We start from the raw sequence: 16,668 nt of genomic DNA on the forward strand, positions 1-16,668 counted from the left end.
TTTAAAACAGGTATTCACACAGATGTTTGCATTTTTAAAACAGCAAATTATTTAGATTTCCCCTGGTTTCAGAGAGGCTACTACTACAATACTAAAATAAGATGTGGAGGTTGAAACAACTGTTTTTATACAGAAAATAAAGTTTGTTTTGCTTTAATAAATGTCTTAATCTTTTTTAATGTCAATTCAGATAGTTGATTTTATGCCTCAGCCAGCTATAGCCCCATGACCTTTAACCTCTACCTGTGACCCCATGATCTTTAAAGCCTTATTAGTTAATTTAGGCTTAATTAATTGTTGGGTTTAATGAGGATCCTTTAATCTGCTTCAGAGGTATAAAACAAACATTGCATGTCAACTATGACCTCACGTGACCTTGACCTTTGACCCCAAGACATTAAACACCTACTAATTTCATCAAGAACTTATGGTGAGTAAGTACACCAAGTTTGGTAAAGATCCTTTTACCAGTATGGGAAATATCAGCTAATATCTATATGTGATAATATACGATTTTGGCCCAATAATCATTATACCATGGTCCATTCAAAGCTGTATATCTTTTTTCTGGTACAAATCTGCAATGTAGGCACCTGAAATTCTTAATCTACATGAAATTACGGTTCGATTGATACCAAATATCCTTTTGCTGTATTTACTTCCACCTTCAACCCTAATTCGCTCAGACTAGTTCCCGGAAGTTAACAATTAATAATAGCAGCAGTGCAGTTACAGCAGTATAGACTGTTTGTAGCCACCATTTCAGACTCAGATGTACATTCCTTTGCCTCATCCGAATAATAATAATAATAACAGTAATAGTAGTAAAGTAAGTAGGCTATCAATAGCCTAATTATAATAATAAACGATTGATGTATCGACTATGACTTTTCTGCTGCTCAGTCTTTATCAGTTCCTCATCAAATAAATTAAAAGAGGCTGAAAGGCCAATAAATGTGCCACACTAATAGCCGAATATAAGATAACCCTTGCCTATCCCATTATAATTAGGCAGCACTACACCACCACGAACAAGCTGTCATTAAGTTTTTGCGTTTAGTAGGCCTACAGCTTTTATGACGGCGTTTCTTGGGCATTTAGCTTCACCATCACGTCAAGTTGTAACATATGCGCAATGCTCATCTAGGCTATGGATTTAAGTGGCTTAAAGGCAGCAAAAGTGGTATAGTGCAACTGCTTCCCCAAAACAATTCCTCCATAACTTTGTATTTAATCGTTTGATATGTGGATAACTTTCAGTGGACTAAACAAAAGGTAAAGATTTTGTTATCACAAGGCTAGTTGGTTCGTTATATGGCGAAGCATATAGCCAACTTTGTTTGCAGCAGTGAAGCTGAGTTTGTTGTTAACATTGCTGGTAACTGTCAGGGAATTTAACCCCAACATATAGATACAAGAACCACAACTTATGGCTTTGCCCACAAACTCTGGTACCAAGAGGAGAGCCTGCTAATGTAAGGAAGAATTCCTCACACCATCAGTCTCTGACTCTGCAGCCCAAAAGATGTGTCTTTTATTGTACAGATGCACACAGAAAATAGGAAGCAAGACATAGCAACTTCATTGTGACATACTCTTATCTCACCTACACACACACAGAAAGGGTGCAGTTCCTGTCTGTCTGGGTGCACACTTCTTAGAACTCAGCACAACAACATTTAACTTGAACTCTCTGTTCTTAGAACTCAGCACAACAATATTTCTGCTTACACAAATGGTTATACAATGATAACTAGACTGCATTTCCGGCGGGAACTGCGAAAGTGTGCTTGCCCTGGTCCGGTCACCAACTTGAGCAGACAGTGGCATACACTATGCTGAACCTGGCTTGATCCAGGCATTGTAACAGTGCCTTTCAGTGTTGGAGCAGTGACAATATCTCAAAAGCTCTAGGAGAGGGCTATTCAACTATTAGCTTGCGGGTTGAATGCGGTTCGTTGGATTTTACCTGTGGCCTGCCTTCGAATTTAGCTATGACTGAGATCAAATCAATAAAATAAAATGACAGCAGTGATTGGCTGCAAAAATAAATAATGTCCAGGGCTCTACACTAACATTTTTTTTCAGGAGCACTTGTGCGCCCAAGTTAAAAAATTTAGGAGCACAGACAAAAATTTGGACGCACAGTCAGTTCTGTACTTAACTTACACATAATCTAACATTATACTGCAGCTAACAGTTAAACATGGCAGTGCACCAATTGCGAATATTAAGAATGACTGACAACATTTAGGCTACAGGAAACAGGATTTTAAAGATCAGTGCCTACTTTATTTTCAGTCTATTCTATTTTCCTACATTTTGTTAATGTAAAATAATATAATACATTGCCATATTTGCATTTAGCCTATATCAAGTATCCTGCCAAATGTAGGCTAATTTATTTATTTGTGAATCCATCTATAGCTAATCCAAATATGCCCATGGTGACCTATCTGACTGCATACTGCCTAATACTACTACTAAAACAGTCCATTTATTCTTCCACAAAACCCAACATAGGCTAATCAAGGATATATGTTTTATACTTTTAGTTTTTATTTGAAATATCTGCGTTGATGGGGGCAGTAGGCAAACGTTAGGCCTACTTTCGTTTTGCACTTTAGCTTGTATTCGGTGTAAACAAACAAGCATGCGTGGAAGCCTGGAGTTGTGAGTAGCGTTCTACCTTTGAATAAAATGTCCGAGTATTACGGAAGGCTACTTTTGTGCTGGTTAGCTACATAGATATATACACATATATAAACGGCACCGACAATCAAAAAATCCAGTGGAAACTAGATGGCAGAAGTGTGTAGGCCAATCAGCCCACCAGCTTTTTCTACTTTGTCACCTACAGAGTTTGACAGGTACGATTTTTCGAAACGCCATGTTATTTTTCATAGACATTTGACGACCGGAAGTTGGATGGATACGGAAGTTTCGGAGGCGGGACTTATTCTGGAGAGGTCTATTCTCTGTCTATTCTCAACCCAGGGTTGCTAGGGGCAACATCAAATAAACGAAATGAGAGTCTTTCAGTATTAAATGTGTACGTGTGATTACGAATGAATGTGTGTGGTTTGCAATTAGAATAAACAAGAAATAATAGACATTGTGATACATACATCTGAAAGGTGAATGGTGAGGCACCAAATACCACATTTAGTCTGGAAGCTTTTGGAATGTTTTCAAACCCTACAAAAAATACAAAATTTGGTATCGATATGTGACAGTGTTCCTGAGATATGGATCGACTTCCTGTTTCGAGCTTCGCCACCGATTTAATTTGGCTGTGACGGGCAAACGCTTTTGAAATCAAAAATCCTTCTGGTAACTTTTGTTAGGCTTGGTCCAAGGATAATGTACGTCAAGTTTCGTGGCGTTCGGACCAAATTTGTGACCTGTGAAAATTTAGTTTCGCTTTCTGTTCAATCCAATATGGTGGACGAACAACACGCCCACCTGACGTCATCTTCGCGAGCAACTTACATCAGTACTGACCGGACGTTTTAAAGTTGGAACAGTGTCTCTGGCTCTATGCACGTCAGTAGAACGTTCGCTGCAATGTCAAATGATACGAATAATGGAATTATTATTATTAAGGAATAATGCAAAAGAGAATGAAGCTTGTAAACTATGTTGTTTGTTTATTCAGAATGGAATGGATTGCAAATGAATCTGAATGAAGAAACGTAAGCCACTTCCAATGTAAAATTATGCCCCTGCAGCAAAACTCAATGCATTTCTCTGTAAGGGCTTGCCTCGCTCTCAGGGGTATGCTTGGAGAAGTGACAAAAGAAGATGACTATCATTATTTCTGCCATGGCAAGCCTGCTTCATAAGTCTGTTCATCTCAATGTCCCCGTTTTTTTGCTGCCATAGGCGAGCATCATGCGCACTTAATGCACCTTTACTAATTAACCTTTACTGACCTCCAACAAGGTGGCTTGTCCCGGCATCAGCTCAAACACAGAAGGACACACAGCAAAGGGAGGCTCCTCAGCAAAGCTGGCCTTCACTACAGCCTGGTAAAATGACAATTAAAAAGCTTATGAATCAACATCAATAATAATATAGTGTACCTGTATTTGTGTGCACAGCTGCCAATTGCATCTTTTTAGTATAGTGCTGTATGATGGGAGATGTGGGATTGATACCAAGGTTTACAGATGCAGGGGCCTGGTCCAGGAGTTGCTGAATGAGTCAAAGGGCTTTCTACTCACCCTCAGACTTGGCGCAGGCCACTGTTTCTTAGACATGATGCAAAAGGTTCCAGAACTAAAGCCCTCGTTCTGACACAGGAGTTCTAGGAACTTCACTGCCCCCACCAGGCAATAGCCACAGTCCAGCACAGCCGGCACTGGGAGACAGAGAGGTACAGAGAAACACTGGGTCATCCAAATATGACACTTATCATTAAATATAAAGCGAAATATAAAAGAAATACTTTTCTCCAATTACCAGATCATACATTTGTTCTTCCTTGCATGCATCATACATGGCAGTACTGCATATAGCTCACTGTTAATCACTAAGCTCCTGACCCGCCTCATCACAGTGTAATGGGTAGAGTCTGCGTCTACTCACCCGTAAGTACTGGTGGGGGTCTCCGGCCCTCTAGAGGCACGATGAGAGAGTGTGGCGACTGGGTCTCCACCACCAGGAAGTCCTGGTAGTCCGCCAACGAGTCGGGAGCAAAGCGCACGGTGTACTGACAGCTCATGCCAGGCGCCACCATGCCCCCCTTCCCTGGGAACTTCCCTGCGTGGACATACAGGACCCTAATTTGAATGATGACCAAAGTGCAAAGTCTTTTAAGTGTTAACTAACGCTAATTGAATAATTTCTAAAATCTATTTGTTAATTTAAACACAAACATTGACCTTAACTACAAACATGGATGAGTCAGCTCAATGCTTCCACATGCCATACGATTGCTACAGTCCATGCACCATCAATATTGGTTTGCATTTTGCCCCACATTTCAATAAGGGCCCATTAGGGGTCATTAGCACACTGAAACACACACACACACACACACGCATGTTCACACATGGAAAACATACACACATACTAAAACATAAAAAATTGGTATGTCATGTATCCTAATCTTATTTATATTGCCTGCATCTCCTAATCATAGTTCTTGAAATCAACATTCAAAACCTCAGAAATGTATTGTCATAATTCCAAGCCTCATCTGCAGAACTGAAACACACACTTGAATTCCTCACAGCAGATGGTGCTCTCTCCCTTTCTTGTTCAACACACACACACACACTCAAATTGTGATGTGAAACAAAAAAGATGGAAGTTCCCTGCAGTCTTGTGATCATCTTTAGTCTGGCCACAGGCATCTGAGAGAACGCTGCTCAATTATCTCTAGCGTCAGGTCAAGTCATTGCAGAGGCTGAGGTGGCACACTGAGACTGAACACACTCTATCTGACAAGTGAGAGGTTTTGCACCAGTAATATAAAACAATATTCTATATGTGGTGCAAATAGCAATATTAAATAAATATACTAGAAGATAAAATAGTTAAGAATGGCTTCAATTGTGTTTTTGTTTTGGTTTTTTTTGTCAAAGACGCACTTAAACCTTGGTAATTCTCTGTGAAAGTCTTGTAAAGTATAGAACCGTAGTGTAGGAATGTACGCACATCTATACAAATTTGACAGGTGCTGAAGATGAAGACCTGAGTGGTCGAAAAGTTGTAGCCTACCATTAAACTGGGAGCATACAAGACAGTGTTTTTTTGTCTTGTGAAGAAAGTCTTGTGAAGTACACATGAGCAACACTTCCCTGTCTAAATCCCACTGCGTGTGCCTCTAGGAGCAGCATGCATTTCCAGTCTCTCTCTCTTTCTCTCTGTTCCCCATGAGTGCAAAAACTGGGATTCTAAAGGATCTGAGGTGTTTACAAAGATGTTCACAAAGCAAGACAGGAGGAGTGCTTCAATCAGGCAATTTTGTGTGGACCCATGGGAACTAGAGCATGAGAAACGCTGTTTAAAATGGTCTTCTAAAGAGGACACAATCTGCAGCCCCACCCAGAGAGCAGTCTTTTAACACTATGACCCTCGAGGGACACTGGTCAAACTGTTTCTGACTCATTTGTATGAAGAGCATTCTGCATGTGGAGAATTTAGCGAGTAAACCTTTGGATGTTTAAATACTCCTTGAATCCCAGTTTTTTTTCTTTCTTTCTTTCTTTCTTTCTTCCCAAATGGGATTAACGGGAGGAGGTCTCAGCTCACCCAGGCCAATGGAGAAGAAGGGTGTGGTGGGGGGGATGACTCGCACGTGACGGCAGGTGGCAGTGAGGTTCCTCAGCTCCACAGTCGTCTGACAAGGGGGGGGGGAGAGGACATGGTGCAGTATCACACATGAACAACAGGGGGCAGAGTTCAAGAACCAAGAACAAATGCATGTGTGACCCCAGATTCCAATGACTAGGGATGAATAATTTGAAAAGTTAATAAAATGGTTTGTCATAGTTCAGCCCAAGTGATATATATGAATGCCTGACTGTTTATATTAGTATCAATAAATTGATGTCAAATAATACAAAATGGCTATGTGACACACACACACACACACACACACACACACACACACACACACACACACACACGCATGTTCACACATGGAAAACATACACACATACTAAAACATAAAAATTGGTATGTCATGTATCCTAATCTTATTTATATTGCCTGCATCTCCTAATCATAGTTCTTGGAAATCAACATTCAAAACCTCAGAAATGTATTGTCATAATTCCAAGCCTCATCTGCAGAACTGAAACACACACTTGAATTCCTCACAGCAGATGGTGCTCTCTCCCTTTCTTGTTCAACACACACACACACACACACAACACACACACACACACACAACAAAAAATGTGATGGAAGTTCCCTGCAGTCTTGTGATCATCTTTAGTCTGGCCACAGGCATCTGAGAAACGCTGCTCAATTATCTCCAGCGTCAGGTCAAGTCATTGCAGAGGCTGAGGTGGCACACTGAGACTGAACACACTCTATCTGACAAGTGAGAGGTTTTGCACCAGTAATATAAAACAATATTCTATATGTGGTGCAAATAGCAATATTAAATAAATATACTAGAAGATAAAATAGTTAAGAATGGCTTCAATTGTGTTTTTTGTTTTGGTTTTGTCAAAAGACGCACTTAAACCTTGGTAATTCTCTGTGAAAGTCTTGTAAAAGTATAGAACCGTAGTGTAGGAATGTACCACATCTATCCAAATTTGACAGGTGCTGAAGATGAAGACCTGAGTGGTCGAAAAGTTGTAGCCTACCATTAAACTGGGAGCATACAAGACAGTGTTTTTTTTTTGTGTCAAAGTCTTGTGAAGTACACATGAGCAACACTTCCTGTCTAAATCCCACTGCGTGTGCCTCTAGGAGCAGCATGCATTTCCAGTCTCTCTCTCTTTCTCTCTGTTCCCCATGAGTGCAAAAACTGGGATTCTAAAGGATCTGAGGTGTTTACAAAGATGTTCACAAAGCAAGACAGGAGGAGTGCTTCAATCAGGCAATTTTGTGTGGACCCATGGGAACTAGAGCATGAGAAACGCTGTTTAAAATGGTCTTCTAAAGAGGACACAATCTGCAGCCCCACCCAGAGAGCAGTCTTTTAACGCTATGACCCTCGAGGGACACTGGTCAAACTGTTTCTGACTCATTTGTATGAAGAGCATTCTGCATGTGGAGAATTTAGCGAGTAAACCTTTGGATGTTTAAAATACTCCTTGAATCCCAGTTTTTTTTTCTTTCTTTCTTTCTTTCTTTCTTTCTTCCCAAATAGGATTAACGGGAGGAGGTCTCAGCTCACCCAGGCCAATGGAGAAGAAGGGTGTGGTGGGGGGGATGACTCGCACGTGACGGCAGGTGGCAGTGAGGTTCCTCAGCTCCACAGTCGTCTGACAAGGGGGGGGGGAGGGGGAGAGGACATGGTGCAGTATCACACATGAACAACAGGGGCAGAGTTCAGAACCAAGAACAAATGCATGTGTGACCCCAGATTCCAATGACTAGGGATGAATAATTTGAAAAGTTAATAAAATGGTTTGTCATAGTTCAGCCCAAGTGATATATATGAATGCCTGACTGTTTATATTAGTATCAATAAATTGATGTCAAATAATACAAAATGGCTATGTGACACACATACACACACACACAAGTGTACCTCATACACTTGTCCCACTTTGTAGTTGGTGAAGAGGACAACAGGTGGACTGGCCAGAAACACAGGCACAGGGACCTCTGGGCTGCAGCAACAAAGCATTATGGGAAAATCAGCCACTGGCATTCAGCATTCTGGGTCTCACCATCACCATGTCTCCTGCTAAGCAACACAGACATGTAGCACGGCAACAGCACATACCATCCATGGAATGTCCAAGGCAAGCGCATGGTCTGAAGCGTTTGACCGCAGGGTCCGCCGGACAAATCAAAAAGCATATTGAGCTGAAAACAACCCTATTTGGGTAATTGCGGCATGCAGACAAATAGGCCAAAGGGAATGGCTGTGTGGCGTTTTTGAAAAGACAGATGATTGCAGTGAGTCTGCGCTGGAATGCAGAGTCAAATTGAATCAGTACGGCAAATTAAATAGATTAAACTGTGCAAATGTCCTTATTCTCGCTTTGTAATGTTATTGAGTTGGGGTAACAAGAGTCATTGAGTGATAATCATTGATACACACATGATCAAAAACTGAAGTTGAATGAGATCAATCAAAAGTTCACTTTCGTGAGCAACAACTGAACTCTTTGTGGCTTAGTACTTTTGTTACAGGAGAAAATGAAATATGCACATCAGTCCTACATGCTTTCTCACAAATACACAAGCCCATTTAAACAACACATTGTATGTTGAGTTTGTATGTGCTGGCAAGTCTGGAGTCAGATGATGGGTTTTTATGGTCTTATGATTCCCTCGGCTCTAATGAAATGGAAATCCCCACAAGGACGTCTGCCTTCTGCATGGGGTCAGACGTTCGGTCAGACACAGGGTAGGGAGAGGGTGGCTTGAATCATTTGATAGCCCGATCTAGTTTCCGTCATTATAATAATCATTAAATAATAAACGTGTCTGCTAAATGAATAGAATAAATGTAAATCATTATTGATACCATCAATCAATTATTGGTATCATCATCATTTGCTGCACGCTTAAAGTTGTGCTTTGCATCAGTGGGAAAGCCTCAATTCTTTCTCTTAAGAAAATCGTCCTGAGTTGCCTACACAATGATGCTAAATTAAACTTTCACTTTATTTTGGTTACACCATAGAGAACATATGTGGCTGCTGTGTTTGTTTGGTACAAACCCTCCGGATACAATAAAAGCACATATAATAACAGTGCTGCGACAGATGACATAATGCAGGGTGTGGAGAGAATGACTGTATGATCATATTTCATATTATGAAGGTACATATTAAGCACACAGGCTCAAACACAACTGAAAGGCAGTGAACGCTCTTCAATAAAGAAAACAAATGGCATCCCAGGACAATAAGACGGAAAACAATGGATATAGGCAGATAGCCCGATATAGCATGTATTCCACACAGGCCACTGTTGCTGTGAACATCAGCTTGAGTATTACCTGTACACATCAAAAATCATTTATTTAACACTATATAATAAAAAGGTTCCAGATGGTTGCATCAGTTTGATATGACAAAGTCAAATGGGCCTACAATTTGGACATTTTGTGTAAAAATAACAATGTACTTGTCTTGAACTTCTAGAAAGGGAAGTGTGAAGTGAGGAGCCATCACACCTTGTGGATACAGTTTCCTGGGCGGTGTCGCTATTTTCAGATGAATGGGTGAAACATTCAGGCTGATTTGGAAATGTGCCGTAGCAAACATACTACACCCTGCTAGATGAAGAGCGCTTGCTTGCAGACAGCCCAAAGACATTTCGCCCTCTTGCATAATGATAGTTTATGACATCGCTGGGTGTGAAGTTGAGTTTTAAAGGCCAGGTGTAAGCTTACACCTCACCTACACAGTGTTACTGCACCCTATAGTTAACCACACACAACTGTCTGCTAACTCTTCCAGACAGATTCAAACTGCACTGTGCATTCTGGTGTATCAAAAGAATGAGTAGCAGTTTACTATTGTCTACAGTCAAGTAATAATCATGTCATTTTAATGGCTTGATACGCATTAGCCAGTATTTTCATCCAAAATTACAAAGTACAGTAGAACAGCACAGTATACACTGTTCAGTATGAACTCCCTTGATGCTGAGCCCACAGCTTTGTCGTTAATAGCCCTGTCCACGATTTGAGATACAAGAGACCTTGATCTACCAGTAAGTGCCCAAGCAGGAAGTACCTTTCCTCAATGGTCACTCTCTTCCCATCCACCACTCTCTCCGACTTCCTCCCGCTCAGGATGAGGGACTTGCCACCCCGCTGGGCAAGGGGGGGCAGGAAGCGGGGGTTTCGCAGGAAGTTCTGACGCTCCTTGAGCTTCTGCCGTGCGGCCCGCTCCTCCGCACGGCTCTGGGCACTTGGCTCCTTCAACCACGGGGGATTCATGCGGGCTCTGAGGTGCTTCTGGACACAGTGACACAGCACAGGTCATTCTAATCTTGGTGAGCCCTTGGACTTGAAAATTCTAAGGCTCATATAACCATGTCATACACATTATGTATGTTATGGTAGATACCCTGTATGATACTGTATGTTAGTCTAAAGATTCAAGAAGCATGATCCCATTTGTTTTAACCAGATTATGACAGAAACAAATATAATGGGAACTGGAGGCTTAGATGCTAACTGGAATTAGCTAAATTGTCTTGGAAAATGTAAGATTACAATCTCCAGTAATTACAGGAAGAGACAGAGTTGCTTTCATGTAGGCTAAATAAGAACTGAAAAAATAAATCCTTTATAAGGAATGTCAATGGTAAGACACCAACAGCCTTCAACTTAAAACACACTTGAGAGGGAGTGCCTCCATCAGTGATGAGTTCTCTGCTGGACGCTTGTGTGAGTGTCCCCTCTGAGGCCTCAAGCATGTCCTGCTCTGTCTTCTGCGGAGGAAGGATAAGCGTGTAGCCATCGTCCTGTGGCTGCGTACAGACGTGCTTGTTGTAGGAGAGTGTGGGGTGAGCAAAGCCTGCCGTAGCTTTCCCTTTATCACAACAACATGGTAAAGACCACATTATTTTATTTTCACTCTGAATGATCCAAATAGTGACCCCCATTATGATCATTGTTATTTTGCAGTTAAACTCTGAATGCTCTCTGCATTGATAGTGTTTGACAAGTAAATGTAAATGCTGTAACAAACACAGCCAAGCATACAGAATAGAGCCTGGTTTGATTTAGAGTACTTTTTGAACCATTTTAAGGATAAGTTCTGAATGTACCTTGTGGAGCTTTCACTAGGGCTGGCTGCTCGATTATGTAATCTTCTGGACATAGCAAATTATGGCTCTTGAGAAGTCTATTGTCCACACACCGCATGAAAGCTGATTTGACTGGACACAGGAAACAAACAAGCAAGCAGATCAAAATTTCTTCTTTCTCTTTCTAAAATTATTTGGAGGTTATTGTTAAAAAAAAAAACACACATTTGAAAACACCAAGCTAATTTTAACTATTTTGAGGGTTATTTTCATTTCATTATTTTTCATATCATTTCATTTTTTATTATTTTCTGAATTGCCTCCTATTAAGTACACTACTCTTAATATAGCGGAGATACAGCATACCGGGAGGTAGACCCAACTGAGTGTAGGCCTCTCCAACCTCCTCTACTATCTGAGCACGAGTTCGTTCCTCTATGGCAGTGGCCTGAATGCGTGCCTGGATGATGTGGCTCTCCAGCATATTCGCATCCTTCATGCGCTTTGTATATTCAGCATGAACCTGTTTGTGTGTGAGAGACATTAACAACCACAATTTCAATCATTTCAGATCAGTTGGACACAACATGTGATTGTTATTGAGGAAGTGTTCCAGTGGTATATGCGGTCATGGTTGAAGTCTTGCCTTCTGGAGTTCCTCCACATATTTGTCATGGTAGCTGTTTTGATCTCCTCGTCGAGATTGGGAAAGATTGTCAATGGTATCTTTTCCGATAACCTCCTTGGTGTAAAGATCTTTGAAAATACTTGTGAGTAAGTATGAAATGTCCTGTAATAGAACACAAACAGAAAATCGTCAAAAAAGATAAAAAAGGACCTGTTAATGTTTGTAATATAGTCATAGTCATAGTCAAGTTTATTTATATAGCACAATTTAAAACAACCTGTGGTTGACCAAAGTACTCAAAAAAAAATAGATAATAGAGGACAAAATGAATAAAGACACAAAAAAGCACAACAGGAAAATAAAACTAAAATAATATACTGTATAGCCTATATATGTACATTCCACAATTCATTAAAAAGCCATTAATAGCATATGTTCTTTAAACTTTAAAAGCACCAATAGTTGGTGTAGATCTAATGTGAAAAGGCAGGTTGTTCCACAACTTGGGCCCAGCACAACACGGTCACCATATTTTTTAGGCGACTCTGAGGTACTGAGAGCAGTAATTTATCTGATGACCTCAGAGTTCTGGGAGGGCAATGAAAGTGTACAAGCTCACTTAGGTATTGGGGAGCTTGTCCATTTAAAGCTTTAAAGACAAAAAGAAGAATTTTGTAATCTACTCTAAATTTCACTGGTAACCATTGCAGAGATTTCAAAACTGGAGAAATATGTTGTGTCTTTTTAGACTTGGTGAGCAGCCTTGCAGCTGCATTTGGCACCATCTGAAGTCGGGATAGAGTGGACTGAGTGACACCAAAATAAAGGGAGTTACAGTAGTCCAGACGGAATGAAATAAAGGCATGAATCAATATCAAAGTCTTTGAAAGAAAACATAGTTTTGGCTTTACTTAAGATTCTAAGGTGGTAATATTACTGCAAGATCATTTTATGTTCCATAAACACTAAACTATTCACTTAGATTTTAATTTTGAAAAATGGATGTCCTCTAAATTTAAGCAAACGTTTTTCTGTTATTTCAATACATGCATTGATGGCACCCTTCAACCACACCTGACATTTTGCTTTATTTCATTTTATTTTTGCAATACCTCTAAGCAAATTTAAACTGTCAACTCACTCAAGGGATAACTAGAAGACAAGACGCTTGTCACATGATATGCCAGATTCATTGTAGTGATGACTTTTGATATCCTAAATCTGGGATAAGTAGGCAACATGGTTTTGTTGGCAACATCGATTTTCTCCTTGTACACCTCTAAAGTCACCTCTAAAGCATCATTAACTGATTTACTTCTATAACTTAAAAACCATCAATCCAAATCCATCAGCATGATATTGTAAAGTCACATGAAAGTGTATGTTAGCGCTTGGCATCTATTGTTCCCCCCTACCTGGCTTTTCTCGGAGGCGGGCCTGTGTCGATTCATGTGAAGTTCAGAGTTATTTTTGCTGTTTTCAGAGCCTTCGGCCATCATAAGCTATTTGTGTTGTTAACTCAGTTAGAACTAGAACTACTGTTGATGTCTGGCAGAGCAGCCAGGAAAGTAAGCTGGCGACCTAGCTTCCTATTCAAGTCCCTCCGTACCTTACATTACATAAATTGAGTACCGTATATATTTCACATATGAAATAGTCTGATTATATACCTACGTAGCTGCATACCTAGCTAAGTATGAGGTTCGTGTAAACAGAAAAAAGTTCTCAACAGCAAAGTATCCAACTTGGAACTATCTGCCTACACTTGCCTAAGCTTAGCTCAACCATCTTTGTGTACACACCGTAACCATGGAAACAAGCTCTATCCCTAAAGGGACCGCGTAGGCTTTTTTGAGTGAAGAGATGTTAGTCCCTTCTCTCCCACACTACCTACCACAACTATTCAGTCTCCATTGTGTAATCACAAAAAAATGAGGACAAAAATATTTCAACAGTGGTTTGTTGATGAGTATGATTCTTGGAAGCCAACCCACTGGCAGACAAAGGAATCCGGTCTTGCCATACTGCAGCTCTACTCATGACACAACACGCCTTTGCAGCTGGATTGTGCTTGTGCTTGTGTACAGACTGACCTGAGAGAACAATTCTCCCCTCTTTAATTGTTGCCAATCCTGAGCATGAAAGCTGCACAAAATGAATGTCTGGTTTGCAGAAAAGGGTGTGCGCAGAGGTGTGTCAAGTGTCAAAAGAATTTTGAACAGGACAGCCATATCCTTTCCTCACCCCTGTTATCCACACCTAGTGAACCAGGCTAAATGTTGAATCCTGGCATGACCAACTATGAGAAAACAATGAATAAAGTTATGAGGAAAAGTTATTTAAGTCATACTGAGATGTGTGGAATTGTATTGATATATCGTCCCCTTATAAGGTTCTATCTACGTTCTAAGTAGTTCTGAGATAGGCTAGGCTAGCCTACTGAGCTTCAAAGTTTTAGGGTTCCTAACAGTTATGCTGATAAGGGACTGTTATTTATTTAAGGGGCTACCGGAGGAATTTTGGGAGCGTTGGTCAAAAAGAGACGTGACCCTCCCTCGCCAGCAAGATTTTTTCTATGACTCTCCAAAGTGATTGAGAAAAAACGCATGACCCTCCCCAACAATGTATTGATGCCTTCTGTACCAATTGGGAGCTTGCATGCTACTGAAAAGGCTGTCGTTTGCACAATTTCACAAATAATCACCGGGACCGAAACATAACCTACCTGTGAACTTTTTCCGGGTTTATCACGTATTTTAACTTTTTTCCCCGCTGTCTGAGGAGCTACAGGGCCGTCGCAAGGAGGTGCGAGCCGAGGCACTGTGCGAACTTGACAGGTGAGAGGCCCTTTTCACTTACGTGCATAACATCATGGCTGGGCTGCTGCATCATGCCTATTTACACGTAGCCTACTGTCGGTCCATATTAATAGTAGGCTAATAGGCTACATCAGTTCTTACACCAATTCTTACATCAATTCTGACCTTTTGACGATCGAAACAATCTCAGCAACAGAGATATGAAACTGCCCAAAACAGCCATACAAGATTCTTGGCAATTCTGACCTTTTGACCATCGAAACTCTCAGCAACAGAGACATGAAACTGCCCCAACTGGTCCTTGACAATTCAAAAACTTTACTGCATTCTCTTCCAAGCACTTTGGGACGCTCCCATAGTGCTCAATGTCCCCAAATATTGCTGGCTGCACTGCATTGTAGCCTAAGCCATTCTAAGCTGTTACACACCCCAAAGCTGTGTTGTCATTCAACATAGGGTATTGGTCTTCACAACTGAACGTAAATGCCGCCCCTTACAATATATAAAAATGTCCAGTCATGTGTTATACCAATATAATAGCTGTAATTAAACAAAATCGGTTAGTGTTCTTTCATCATGGTCATGCGATCATTGAGGGCAAACTTTTTTACCATTGGAGTGCAATCCGTGTACTTGCAGCGCACTTTGTTGTCATAATTATCAGTGTGAATGCACGCAAGTGAATGAATACAGAGTGCTAGTGACTAACCAAAGGATTTACATATTATTATTGTGTATGAAAAATATTACATTAAAAAGGAAAAATGGTTGTACTTTTGATTTTTGAATACTTATGTTTAAAAAGCAAGTAGTTCTACTTCAACTCAATTAACATTTTGTTTCACCTTCATCTTTCACTTGTATTGGAGTAATATTTGACCCTCCCCTCAACAAAGAATAAAAAGACATGACCCTCCGCTATTTTCCTCCGGTGGTCCATTCCATACCGAACGGTCCCTAAGCGAAACAAACCTCGAGATATAATGTCCAAAAATGAATACAAAAATCACCTCACCGCACCTTTTTAATGTGTCACAGAGTAAGAACATGTCAATAACTCAGTTTTAACAAAAATGGTCAGATAGAACCTTATAATTCTAAGGGGACGATAGTGTGACAGTGTCAGGCAAAGAAGGAGGTAAAACCAATGACAGACCCCTTTAAACACCAGCTGTGTGTCTTTGTGTGTCTGTACACATAGCCTGCCCCCATTGTGTCATCTAGAAAATCTTCCAGCATTATCATGAGGTCTGACTGAGCCAAAGCCTTGCCCAGCGTTGTTATTCTCATGCCATCACTGTTAGGCTGTGTGTAGCCTAACCTTCGTGTTGGAGTTCATTTGGCAGCGTCGACTGGTTAGATACAATAGCGCAATAGAGGGATTGCAGAAGCACTAGTGGGGGCAGGATCTGTGCAACAGACAGAGAACAGAGACCTCACACTAATGAGCAAAAATGTCTTGTCTTGTCTGAGCCCTCGGTCATGTGATTTCTTGGCAGGATACTGCACACAAGCAAAACAGGAGGTAACAGTAGCCTATAGTAGGCCTAATGTGTTTCACAGCAGACATATTTATAAACAAAACTGTTTAACTCAGGAAGAAATAAACTCCAAGGTGGTAAACACAATAGTCTACAGCTAAAATGTGGAATCCCATCTCTTAAAAAAAAAAAAAAAAAAACGTTTCCCCACCTGCCATAAGCAACAAAGACAGGAATTAGGCAGATACCACATCACTAGGGGGGTATGGTCAAACTAGTTGGCCGTAGCCTAGGCTATAGAATTGACTTGAAGGACAGGTTTTGTGGGTGT

General features: G+C 40.7%; 1 protein-coding gene across 1 annotated transcript in view; it reads right to left on the reverse strand.

Moving 5' to 3' along the window:
• dlec1 (DLEC1 cilia and flagella associated protein) overlaps positions 1-13,818 on the reverse strand; it is a 36,494-nt gene extending 22,676 nt beyond the window's left edge. Inside the window, 11 exon segments of the mRNA XM_048266553.1 lie at positions 3,936-4,028; positions 4,227-4,363; positions 4,591-4,764; positions 7,865-7,952; positions 8,222-8,303; positions 10,389-10,612; positions 10,999-11,192; positions 11,431-11,541; positions 11,776-11,932; positions 12,056-12,199; positions 13,453-13,818. Of these exon segments, the coding sequence (XP_048122510.1) occupies positions 3,936-4,028; positions 4,227-4,363; positions 4,591-4,764; positions 7,865-7,952; positions 8,222-8,303; positions 10,389-10,612; positions 10,999-11,192; positions 11,431-11,541; positions 11,776-11,932; positions 12,056-12,199; positions 13,453-13,536 (1,488 nt within the window). The 5' untranslated portion in view covers positions 13,537-13,818.
• Positions 13,819-16,668: the final 2,850 nt, after the last annotated feature.

The sequence above is a fragment of the Alosa alosa genome, chromosome 16 (genome assembly GCF_017589495.1).
Source record: "Alosa alosa isolate M-15738 ecotype Scorff River chromosome 16, AALO_Geno_1.1, whole genome shotgun sequence".
Classification (NCBI taxonomy): Eukaryota; Metazoa; Chordata; class Actinopteri; order Clupeiformes; family Clupeidae; genus Alosa; species Alosa alosa.